Source organism: Camarhynchus parvulus, chromosome 8 (genome assembly GCF_901933205.1).
Source record: "Camarhynchus parvulus chromosome 8, STF_HiC, whole genome shotgun sequence".
Taxonomy (NCBI): Eukaryota; Metazoa; Chordata; class Aves; order Passeriformes; family Thraupidae; genus Camarhynchus; species Camarhynchus parvulus.
Genome location: NC_044578.1, coordinates 9,802,402 through 9,815,392, shown reverse-complemented (window position 1 = coordinate 9,815,392; position 12,991 = coordinate 9,802,402). Strand labels below are relative to the sequence as shown.

At 51.2% G+C, this 12,991-nt stretch overlaps 1 protein-coding gene across 6 annotated transcripts in view; it reads left to right on the top strand.

Moving 5' to 3' along the window:
• Positions 1-12,991, top strand: part of RNF220 (ring finger protein 220) — a 217,715-nt gene that overhangs the window by 150,052 nt on the left and 54,672 nt on the right. For 5 of the 6 annotated variants that reach the window (XM_030953260.1, XM_030953261.1, XM_030953262.1 and 2 more), the window contains 2 exons: positions 8,428-8,523; positions 12,604-12,646. In XM_030953260.1, the coding sequence (XP_030809120.1) occupies positions 8,428-8,523; positions 12,604-12,646 (139 nt within the window). Of the gene's footprint in view, positions 1-8,427; positions 8,524-12,297; positions 12,457-12,603; positions 12,647-12,991 lie in introns of those variants that run through there. The other variant, XM_030953263.1, reaches the window with a different exon arrangement.

Here is a 12,991-nt window from a genome sequence, read left to right as displayed (position 1 = left end):
TGATACTCCACAGTGCTCCACACCTTTGTCTCCTGCATGACCATGCTTTCCTCCTTTATCCTGGAGCAAAGTATAGTCATGCAGGAGAGTGGAGACCTGACTCTTTATCCCATGAAAACAAGCAGAGCAGAGAGGAATCCCCAAACCCACCACTGCTGATAATCCACAGAGTGTGAGGCTGCCTTGGGATGTCTTGAAGGAGCTGGAAAGGGCACCAGCAAAATGAAAGCCTCTGGACTGCAATCTTCCCATTCCCTCCCCATGAGGACTCTGTGTAGATAACTCAGCAGTCCCAAACACATCTCCTGTGAGGGAGAAGGATGGCTAGGAAGACAGATTAGCTGTTTGGAGGCAAACACAGTGAGTGACTGACAGAGACCAGATAAAGAAGAAGGTCCATCTCACGGCAGGGCCAGGCTTTTGAAGTTTCCATTGACAAAGAATCCCATTTGCCTTGAGCGAGGGGATTAAACTGGGACTGGAGCGTCGTTCTATGTAAAAGAGATCAATCGTCCCCTGTCACCACATGGATCTTTTCCCTTTGCCCGTCATGTCTGGGACTAAGAACATTAACTTCAAGAAGCCGGGAGAGCAGGGAGGGAGAGGGTGAAATCAGGAAATCTTTCATTCCCTTCTCAGAGAGCTTGAAAGCTTCTCAGCCCAGGAGGATTCATTATTTCTATGTGGCTTTTGCTGGGAGACAAGTCCTGTGTGGCATGGGAAGGCACAGTGCTGTCACCTTCACCTGAGATTGGTATTAAAGGCCCCTTTGTAACCAGGTGGGATTGAGGAGGAGGGTGGTGGGGAGATGAAGTCTGCTCCTTTCCTTTGTGCCCACTGCATGTTTGCAACATGGGGTATGAATAGCCCATCGGGTTGTGAAGGCCCTCTGATACAGTCCCAGGCAGAGGGATGGGGTACAGACCCCTGGAGTGGGCTGGCAGTCCATGTCCAGGCACCCAGGCATCACTGGAGGTTTGGAAGGCACCTCCAGGGAAGATCTGTACCACTGTGAGCTGGTGGAAGGGGGCTGCTGCAATATTTCCTGGCCAGTCCTTTTTGTGGTGCCAACAAAAAGGCCAGCAGCTCCAGCAGCTCAGCAATGGGAGAAGGGGCTGCACCTCCCCATCCCTGGGGAGCTTCCAATGGCAAAACAAACAAGGGCAGGCTGGTTTCACTCAGGGATGTCAAAACTGGAATGGCTGCAGGCTGGTAGTTAAACCTGTGGTCGCTCTAACTCCACTTTAGGGCTCATTTAGGACCTTTGCCCATAGCATCACTACCATTGCCACTTCTGTGCTGGCCTGAGGCTCTTCCTGGGGGGCAGCTGGAACTGGGGGTTTAATCTTCTCATGCTCTGTGGCCTAGCTCTGCTCTCACTCCTTCCCCACAGTTGCCCCAGCAAACATCTCTCTGGGCAATAAAAGCCCAGATGTAAACGCATGTCCCTCACTGCTCCCCTGCCCCTGAAGAGCTGTCACTCACTGCACTGGGTCAATTTTCATGGCAATATGTCAAAGAAAATCCAATCACTCAACATGGGATGTGATGAATGCAGGATTATTGTATCAGATTCTTCTATTATCAGAGCTGACTGAGGCAGTGGCAGCCCAGCAAGGGCTGCAAGCTGGGGCTCCAGCCAGCACCACTGCTTGGTGCCTGGGCTCCCTCTCTGCAAAGGCAGCTCAAAGGGCAGCGCTGAGCACCACAGATCTGCAGTGTTCAGGATCCTCATCTGCCCTTAGAGACCAAGCCTAATAGATGGTGATACACCAGTGTGGACAAGGCACTTGGACAAGCAGGTTGTCACTCGGAAGGTCCCTTTCTGAAGGTCTGTCCAAGCCAGCCATGTCCCAGACCTCTGTGAGGCCTGAGCTTCTCTGCAGCACTCCCCAGCATGGCCAGAGCCTGGGTCTCAGGCAGAGCAGGCAACAGGAATGTCTCACAGAGGCACATGGAGAACACCAGACTCCATTTGGACTGGTGGCTGCCCAGGAGTCTGCACACAGCTGTCAGCAGAGAGAGGTTCCCTTGGGTATCCTTCCCAGACCTCATGCTCTCCCCTTGCCTTTCTCCCCTTGCCTCGGCTGCCTCTTGCAAGGCAGGAGAGGAGCACACATTGGGTTGAACCCGTGTTGGTGAGGTGTAAATCCAACTGTTCCCACTCTTCCTTGAGCAGCTGGTGCTAGCTGGAGAGTCAGCATCCCCAGATCCTTCTTGCTACCTAAGAGCACTTCACTACTGCCTGTATTTCTGGGTGTTAGCTGCAGACTGTTATCTGTCACCTAACAGGTAAACTTATATCCCCTGTGGAAGAGCTGGTACTGATCACTGAAGGGGAAGAGACTGGGTATATGAAGCATCCCAGCTCTTGTGGGGGGTTCAGCATCCATTTTTCACTGCTGCTTCCTAATACATGGCTGCAAATTGCCTTTCCCACTCCCAGTCCTGGCTGTGCTCTTGCTGCACACACTGACATGAGTGGCCACGAGCAAAGTCCATCCCATGCACCCAGCAGATGCCTGTGGCTGGTTTGTTTAGGTGTGCACCCAGCTCCACAGAGGGTGCCCACAGGCAGGCAGCCAGCACTCTGCTCCCAGACCTCCGGCAGAGCTGGGAACCCAGCCACAGGGCCAGAGCTCTTTGCTTCCCCCACCCACCCCCATGATTTTACAGCTTCACCAAGCAGTTTGAGAGAGAATTACAACATCAAGTGGGAAATTTGACCACTAAAGCCCTCCAAGGAAAAAGAGCTTTGAAGCAAGCAAGATTTGGAGCCTTAAACCTTGACAGAATGTCTGTATTTAGCCCTTCCCAGCTGCCTCACTTGAGATGAAATTTCTAGCACAATCATTTAACTTCTTCATATCATGTCCACAGTGGTAGGAATGAGGAACGGGTGTCAGTGCCCTGAGGTTTTAACTCCTTCTCTTGTGTCACTGACAGAGTGGGAGGTTGGCAAAGTCATTCCCCTATCTGTGCTCCCTCCCTCTGTAACTGTGATTTACAAGGAAAGATTTAAAAGCTACATCTGAGTATTGTGGCAAAGCTATTGCCAACCTGGGGACATGAGAACAGCCCACAGATATGTGAAGGAGAGGAAATTACGTAGGATGAGTGTTAGCTGGCTGTGTTTCCTGCAGTTTGGGGTGATGAATACCAGAGTCACTCCAAAACCAATATCTGCCAGGTTTTATTCCATAAAACAAATTGCCCCATGACCAAACAAAGCCCTTCACTCCCCTTGGGCCAAACAGCTGTACCCTCCTGTTAGACCAGGGGAAACCACTGCATTTGGCAGAAGGAGCAGAGAGGGGCAGACCTGGGCCAGACCTCTTTCCCCCTCCATCTCCAGGGTGCTGATGGCAGTTCTGCTGGAAGGGGCCCCTTTTCCCTCCATGTAGCTGGTGTCTCTTCCAAGAGGATGCAGAGCTCCATTACGATCCCAGGTGTCACTGTAACATGCACAGAAATTAATTAGTAGCTCACATTTCTGTAAGCTTATTCTGCTTGGGAACCACTGGAATTTTTCAGTGAAGGCCAGAAGCTGCTGATACCATTATTTCTATTCGCCATTCACACCCTTCTCACATTTAAGCCTTTCATCCCCAGCTCCATCCCACCTTTATCTCTGCCAGCTAAAAGCCACTAGATAATTTTACCTCTAACTTTTCCCGGGAGCAAATGTGGACCCTCCAAAAGCTTCTAGGAAACTCAGCTCTAATAGTAGCATCTTTGTGTCGGGGATCCTCCAGCAATAACATAAAAAACGGCTAGCAGAGTTAAGGGGGGAAATCACAGCAAGGCCTGGTATCACTTATTGCTTTCGGGTTACAGTTCCCAAGTGATAACAGCTATTAGCAACACTTTGACGTCTTCCCTACCGTGGAGGGGAGGGCAGGAGACAGAAAACATGTCAAGCCATCACCTCCATGTTAAGTGATAAGTACCTATTTAGATGGCAGAGTTAAGGCTGAATGCATCAAGCAGGGAACATTTTGTGCCAAAAAAAAAAAAAAAAAAAAAAAAAATTTAAAAGGCCATATAGATACATAAAAAGCAGGGTTAGGGTATTTGTTCTGCTGACAGCAGCTGTGATGGATTGTTTAAGAAAAATAGACTCCTTATGTTTTTCCAGGGCTCTCAGAAAGAGGAGTCCAGCACTTTAATACTCTCAAATGACTGGCCTTGAGAGGCAGCAGAATGTAAGAGCCACGGGCTGGGCTGTCCCGACGCTGACACCTGCCCCAGCTGCCGGCGAGAGGCCGCGCTTCGGGCTGGGGGCGGCGTGTGCCGGCAATTTCCATCCATTTCCCAGCGCTGGCAGCTGCTCCCTGACCCCCGGCCCTCCCCATGCTGCCCGGGGCCCACGCCTGGAGGTCAGGAGCCGCTGGTGGGCTGGCACGGGTGTCCTTGGCGACATTGCCTCAGCACTGCCCACGGCTCCTCCGGCCCGGCAGGGAGGAGCAGGCCTGGGGATCGATGGCCTGCCATCACAGCAGCTGGCATACAGGCTGCAGGATGCACATTTGATTCATTCCAAACCTGCCCCCGTGTTTATTTATGTAAACTAGGTGTTGCTCCTCGTTTGAGTGAGCTGCTGAAAGGTTCCCAGCTGATCTCTACAGGATTGCAGGTCCATGGAGCGTGTCAGGAGTGACCAAGGGGAGCCTTGCAGCTTGAGCAAGGCTGATGTGCCCTCGGGATCTGGGGACATCCAGACACATCTCTTCTCCATGGTACATCCAGACACATCTCTGATCCGTGGCACAGCCAGACACATCTCTGATCCGTGGCACAGCCAGACACATCTCTTCTCTGTAGCACATCTAGACACATCTCTTCTCCATGGCACATCCAGACACATCTCTGATCCGGGCACACCCAGACACATCTCTGATCCGTGGCATACCCAGACACATCTCTGATCCGGGCACATCCAGACACATCTCTTCTCTGTGGCACGGCACCACTGGGCTCCGAAGGGCAGGAAGGAATCACTGAGCAGGGCCATGGCTGCCCAGCATGGCAGGAGGGGCAGGAGGAAGGAGGGAGTACGGGGCTCGGACAAGATTGATGGCCTCGTTGCCATTAAGAAAAAAATTAGCCGGTGGCGGCTATCATATTAAAGGGTGAAGAAGCCGTGAATTATTTTCTTAAAGATCTTATCACTTACAATGATAATTTTACCTTCCAAAAGGCCACTTTTAATGAGCCAAGGCAGGCAAAAAGTCATGATTTAATGCCAGATTTTTTTTTCAAACACATTTTACTGCTTTTTTGTCCATGTTTAAAAAGCGCCGGTGACCTTTTTTTATTTAGCTTGCCCCAGGTGTAATGCTCAGTCTGATCCTCTCAGGGTTTATAACCTCCACAGAGAGTGCCTCTACCCAATGGAGAGATGATTTAAAGGGGAGGGAGAAATATGAAGCTGCACCACCACTCACACACAGCCCTTGCTCCAGCTCTGATGGTGGGAGTTGTGGAAGGGAGACCAGGGAGGGAGGAGGGTCCTCTCCCCCCAATATCCTCACTCAGACACACTCTGAAGGGCAGCTGGCATGTACTGGCAGCCAGGCAGGGATGAGCTGGCTGGTGGCCTTAACCCAAGGGAAAAGGGACATCTCAGCATCAACGCTTGTTCCCATCATGCTGAAGAACCTGGTCCCATGGCAGAGAGCATCTCCCCCTCAGACCTGTCTGCACACAGTGCCATGTTTTTGGGCTGGGATGCCAGAATTTGGATCTGCCATGCAGCATGGGCATGCATGAGGGCTGGGAGAGCATCTTTTCCCTCCACATTCCTAGAATGCAGTTGACAGAGGAATGGGAATTGTATCACTACCCTTCCTCTGCTTGCCAAGAGCAATGTGGGAATGACCAGAGTGGTGCAGGGATAGCAAATCCTTGGCTTGGTATCCTGTGGTCAGTCATGCTCACTACTCAGCCATTGAAAAACAGCCTCAACATGACAATCTGGGGTAAAAGAAGCCAAAATTGGAACTGTTGAGGCTGGCCTCCTGCAGGATTGAATGTCACCCTGACGGTGAGTGCCTTTTCTAATCCCTCAGCCTCTGAGCCTGCATCACTGCCTGCCCCCATGGCTGCCTGAGAGGCAAAGTGTGGCACAGCACAGGGAAATGAGAAAAACAAATGAAGTCAAGTTCCCTAAGAGTGAAGGGGAAGTGTGACTTGGCATCTCTAACGCTGTGTTTAACATGCCGGCAAGGTATTTAAAATTGAAGTGCTTGCACACAATTTAAAAATAGACAGTTTATTAATCTAAACTGCAAGTGTATGTAGAAGAGGCCTCGAGATTGACATCTTTGGGATTAGTTTAGCCCTGCGTTTTTCCAGAGGTCATTGCCATGGTGCTCAGGAGGTTTGTGGAATAAATGGGGCCAGCATTCTTCCTAGGACCACACGCTAAAAACTAATACATAACGTTTAATTTACTGTCTCCATAGCTAGCCCAACCATTTTTCACATAATAATATTGGATTAGAGCTACCAGAAGCTGAGGGGGGGAGAGGGAGGTGGGCAGGGTTTGTCTGTCTGTCGTCGAGGAATGGGGAGATGGGTATTTTTTCCCCTTTTCTAGAATACATTGGACGACAAAACAGATTTAACCCTCCCAGCTCCAGGATGCTTGGCTTATTAGGGCATTAACTGTTATTCTGTTATTCTGAGTCACAACTGAAGGCTTTGAGCCTCATCCCCATGGTTTTTTTAGGACATGTGCAATCCTGCTTATTCAAAAATGGTCCTCACTCTCTATTTAGAAAATAACGACAACTAAACAACAGCAAAACTTGTGGTCTGCACTCTGCAGAAATTCTGCAGAGGGCTTTTCCAGAAATAAATGAGCTGTTCACCAAAGCCCATTAGCAGTTGGGTTTAGCTAACACATGAAGCCAGAGAGCCTCCCTGCTCTGCCCACCTGGAAAGTGAAGGCTGGGCTCTCGAGGCAGCCTGTGATGGATGCCCCCAGCCCTGTGGGGCTCCCACTGCCCCTCCCAGTGCCTGGCATCCCTGTTGGGCTGAGCTGAGGAGCAAGCCAGCCCCAAGATGTGGTCTCAGTTGGCAGAAGTGGTTTTGTACAAGGAAATAACTGAGCACCCCAGCAGGCAGCTCCTCTGTGACCCCTTTCAGGACATCACATCTCCCCACAGCCAGTAGAGCTGGGCTTTATGGCAGAGGTGTGCACTGCACACTGGCACATGCCTCTTGCCCTCATGGCAGGGCTGGCAGCTCACACCCATGGGGTTAAACTCAAACTCTCCTCCTCCACCACCACTCTGAGCCTGCCTTCCCTCCATGCCCGTGCTGGCTGCACTGCTGGGCTGTTCTCCTGTCCAAGCCTGGGGGATTGCTTGCTGCTGACTGAACCAATTTGTATGCTGAGTCATTTTTCCACTTTCTCATATCTTTCCCAAAAAACGCACATTTCTTCATGTTTCATTTCAGCCCAGAGGCAAATATTTCTGGAATACTTGCCTTTCTCCAAGGTATTATGCTTTTTAATAATGTTGTCACCACACTTGACCTGTCCAATTCAGATGATATCTACACTTCCCTTCACAAACACACACATCTCCAAGCAGTCATTTATTGTCAAATCTTGCCAGCTGATTCTCAGAAACAAACATCTGCAGAGCTGCATTTCCAGTGCACATTTTTTCACAATGTAGTGGGCTATATTTAGCCTAGTTTAGGTAATTTATAATTTTAGACAGAATTTTAAATTGCATTTTTCCCTCAAAGTACTCTAATCATCAAGTTCAATTGCAACTCAGTGTACATTTCTTCAGATGCTGTCAAACTCCCATAGTAATTTTCCTGCTAGAGTTCACTGTGTGTAGAATTTAGACTTACCTACTATGGACTTGAAGTTTATCAGTGATCTCTTAGGTCTCAAATATCACAGAGCTTTTTAACCTTCTAAAAGGCCCTTTTTTTTCTGTGCTACTTATTAAAATAAATAGCATAATTACTGAAGGAAGAGGTAGTTGCACTGCAAAGGTGCTGAGAGCTTTAGTGCAGTTTACAAAGCTATTGAGAGATTTAGTGGCACTTAGAAAGGGCAGATGAGGACGTGTAAGCACTGCTCCACCTCAGCACTCCTGTGCCTTATCATGAGAATTTCTGGTGTGGTCCTCACATATCATTTCCAGCAGGGCCTGATTCTGCCCCAGCCACCAGACCTGGGGTAAAAATGACTGTGCCATTCATTTGTACTTTCCTAGACCCTGGTGCCCTCATGGGGCAGAGTCCCTCACAAAGAGCAGAGCCAGACCCACAGCGCAGTATTCCATCCCAGCACAGTACCACAGCTCAGCAGACGCTGTCCATGGCTTTGAGGACAGCTCAGAGACAGGCAGAGAGCTCAACAGTGCTCACAACATGAATTTCTCCTTTCTCTTGCAGTCAATTTTGTTGTCGGCCTCAATCAAGCGGGAAGGAGATTCTCCGACAGCATCACCCCACTCCTCAGATGACATCCATCACTCAGACAGATACCAGGTAAGCAGGTAGATGCTGTTGCTGGTCTCAGCCTTAGGCAGGGAGCCAGCACAACCCAGTGCCCACAGCTCTCTCTGTGTGACAGCCTTGCTCTTGGCTATGCAATCACTGCCCTGGTTCTCCTGCCGACATCATGGGGACATGAACACTTGGCCCCTCACAGGACTGACAAGGTGGGCTTTTGTCTGCAAAGTCCTCTCAGCTCTGACTAGAACCACTGTGGTATTTAAAAATGTTTTTAAATCTTTGTAGAGGTTTCTGTTGCATTATATTCACCATTTTGGTCTCATTTCCATGACTGTGTTTGTCATTACCCACCCTGTGCCCATTGAGAAGCTTTCAGAGAAGTGGTGTTTTTTACTCATGACTCCCATCAAAGACAGAAATGAGTGGACAATCCACAGCCATGCCAGCCTCTTTTATAAAACACTCTCTTCCCAGAGGAGAAACAAGTCTTGACTTTGGTGATGCAATGAGTAAAACTTGAGGGAGATGGAGCAAGAAATGAAAAGGGGAGCAGCACAAGTACAGTTTGGATGGTTGTAAGTCCATCTATATTTTTGGGGCAGGCTGACGCACTTGACTCCAACTCAACACGCATCCAGCTCTTTGGCTGCAAGTCTGTACTCAGCCACTGGCTTCTCTGAAAGACAGCAGATAAATCAATGTTGGTCATCAGCACAGACCCAAGCTTGTGTCCACCTGCTGTGCAGACAGGCTGGGTGGGCTGAGGCTGTGCCAGCATGACAAACACCTATCACCCTCTCTTCTGTGGTGGTCTGCAGCCATACCCTGTGCCCAGGGTCAGGCAGGCACTCATATCTTCCTGCACCAGCCACTTTGCACAAGCCCAGTCTGTGTTTGAGCCTCCACTGTGATGACCAGTGCTGAGGCTCTTACTGAGCAGACCCACTTATAACGTGTGTTCCTGAAGATGGGTTCTGTTAGTAGCAGATTTGTGCATTTGTTGCCTATTATTCCATCCTCTGTCCTATTTATTGGTTATACTATCAGTTGTGGATCATAGTCCCATGTGGCTTTGAGGTATAACTTGGTGTCACGTCACAGCCGCTTTACTTTCCCATGAACAATAAAAGCTGGAGCAAAGCAAAAGAAGCAAAACCTTGCAGAAGATGCAGAAATGCCTGTTTCAGGTAAACCTGCTCTCTTTCCTGCCTGTTTATTAAGGCTAATAAATAAATTATGTTCACTTCAAAAGAGCATGGAAGAGATTTTTGCTATGGCCCCTTTGTTGGAAAACCCCCCTCCCTTCCCACTCTGCCAGACCTCAGTCTCTGTGAGACTGGTGGCCCCTTGCAGCCCTCTGTTCCTGTACATTTTTATTATGTCATACTCAAAGACAAATATTCTTAGCAGAAGCCCCTCTATGTGCTGAGTCCAGTTACTCTCTAATGTGCTTTAAGTTTGTGAGCATATTTTATGGAGGGTTGCAGCCCTTAATGCAAATGTGTAATGGGAGTTGTAAGTCTGCACTGCAGGGAGAAAACACCTCTAGGGCCTGATTTTCATTTATGCTTGTGCTGGCTGAGTTACGCTGCACTGGCAGTGTAAAGGGACCTCAGAGTGGGTGCCAAGGGTGTGTAAAGCCTCAGTGTATTCTTAATAAAGCCACAATATGAACAAGATTTCAGTCTGCCTGGCTTACCAAGGGAAACAGCCCAGGAAGCAGAGCAGAAGACTCTCACGGTGGTGATTTTAAGGGCTGCAAAATTTAGCTTTCCATATGCAGAGGTGTGCTGGAATTATGGCTGTCCCTTGTGTTGTGATCTAATCATGATTATACACTGTATTCGTAACATGCTAGAACGTGAGTTATTGGCGTTTGGGTTTTCAGAATTCCTGTGGCTCAGTTTTCTCAGTCTTTGTGCTTATGTACCAATGGGGATACTTAGGGAAGGAGATTAATGAATAGGAGTGCTATGGAAATAGGGGCTTGCCCAGCACTAGGGCTGCTTGAATTGCTCCCCATGCTGAGAGGAGGCTGCAGCAAAGGCAGTGGGGGGCTCCTGGATATGGGGAAGGGGCATCTCCTGCCTCCCCTGTGCCAAGCCTGCTTGCTGGAGTTTGGTACATGGAGACTGATCAGACCAGGGTAGTGGCAGCCAATGGATTTGGTCAATAGGCACTACACCTCTTACAGTATGTTCTGTCAGCTGGAGCTTTGCGTAAAAACAAAGCCATTTTAGTTACATTTAGATAAAACCCTGAATACCCAGTGGAGAAATCAGCAGCAAATTGCAAGTGAAACATCGTACTGCAACGATGGCATTTCAGCCTTGGAGGGAGCCCACAGAATATTTGTGACTGAATAGCAAATGTAGTGTAAGCAAAAACCTAAAATCCTTGTCTGGGGAAGGCTCACCTCCCTCCCCCCAAGCTCAGGTAAGCGTGCCTCCCAAAAGACAGCTCAATTCATTAAAAGGGTAAAGCCAACAATCAGCAGCCGTGATTTTGTAAGTAAGCCATGTATGAAAATCCAGCTGCGTGTGCAGCAGGCAGGCAGAGCTGGGATGTAGGACAGACTGTGCAAAGCTCACCAGCCAGCACCTGAGCTGTCCTGCTGCCATCATCATCTGGGGCAGCAAAACGGAGATCAAGGTGGTTTTTGTTTTCCCTCAGAAGAAGAAGAGACAGACTGTCAGGTGCCAGAGAGGAGACCCAAAATGTATGTTTGATTCCAGGAAACAAAGTCTGAGGAGTCTGCAGAGCGGGGAACAGATGGGATTTGTGTGTATAGGAGCCTCTGCTGCCCAATTTGTAGCCCCCAGTTCTGTCCCAACCTCAGGCCAGTCTGCTGGGGCCATCCTCCTCCACAACTGTGCAGCAAATAGGGGAGGGAAACCCATGAGACACTTTTGACCGCCCAGGTTTGCTGAACCATGGAAAGGAAAAGAGGGAGGAGTGCCTGGAAAGTGCAGGCTTCGCCTGTAGCCAAGGTGTCATTGTGGTAGGGGCCATTTCTGGGCAGGGCAGGCAGGTGTCAGAGCCCTGGAGCTGAGGTGGATGCTCAGCCTGGCCCCGGCAGATGCAGATGGAAGGATGGGGCTCTGTTTCCCAGGGCTCTGCTTCCCGACGCTCGACTGCCCCAGCCAGGGCAGGCCCTGGGGGCTCCGCGGCAAGGCCAGGGTGGGGGGACAGCCACAGAAGGGCCCACTGCCCACCTGCCTTTGGATCTTGTTACCCCTGGATTCTGATTGGCCAAGAGCCTTTGGGCCCCAGGCTCTGATTGGGCAGAGGAAGTTGGGGTGTGACATGCTGGTGTCTGATTGGTCAGTGCCTTTGGGTTATTTTTACGGCTAAGGCTCTGATTGGCTAGTGACGTTGGACCTGAAGGGTCCTCAATCACTATTGGACAAGGGAATCTGTCCGACCAGGAAATCAGGAAAACTGCTTCCCAGTTGCTCCCAGGCTCTGATTGGTCAGCTGCCCCGGGGCAGCAGCCTGCCTTTGGGGTGTGATTAATCATGGCCCCTTGGGTTCCAGTGGGTCCTGATTCCTGATTGACCAGGCACTCCAGGGTCTCAGTAACCCCTGATTTCTGATTGGCCAGGCGCCCCAGGGTCCCAGTAATCTCTTATTTCTGATTGGTCAGCTACACAGGGTTCCCCCGTAACCCCTGAATTTTGATTGGCCAGATCCTCCGGGTTCCAGCCGACCCGGGGCTCTGATTGGCCGGGCTCGCCGGGTGCTGCCGCCCCCTGTCGGTTGTCATGGGAACTGCCTGCTGAACTCTCACCCGCGCGCCGCGGGTCACATGACCGGGGCCAACATGGCGGCGGCCGCCGGGGGCTGATCGGCGGCGCCCGCCGGGCCGCGCCGCATCCACCCGCATCCCGGGCCCGCCGCCCGCCCGCGGCGCCCGCGGCTATGCAGAGCGGCAAGAGGGGGCCCGGCGGCGGGGGCCGGGAAGAGGTGGGTGCTGCGGTGGGGGGGAGGCCCGCCGACGGAGCGTTGTCCCGGGGATGCGCGGGGAGTGGGGGGACCGGGCCGGGCCTTGTGTACGGGCGAGGGGAGAGTTGTTTACATCCGCGTCCTGACGCTCTTGTCTCCCTTCTGCAGACCTTCCTGCGGGTGCGAGCGAACCGGCAGACCCGGCTGAACGGTGAGTGCGGCCCCCATCGCGCCTGCTCCTCCGGAGAAGTTTCCAGAGTTGGGCCGAGTTGTGTGGCACCCCCGTGTCCCCCGCACCGCAGGCCGGGAGCCGCCACCAGCGCCGCCGGGGCCTCGATTTGCCGGGAGGGCGCAGGGGCCATTCGGGTGAAGCCCTCCACGCTCACCCGCGGCTCCCCGCCCCGGGATCCCCCAGCCGGTGTAAAACAGGCCCCAAAGCCGTGTTTGCTGTGCGGGGCCCGGCTGCTGAGCTTTCACAGCTCACATGGCTCAATCTTGCAGTAAACTTTTAGGAAGCCTGAGCGTCATCTGACGTCATGGTTTGTTTTGTTTGGGT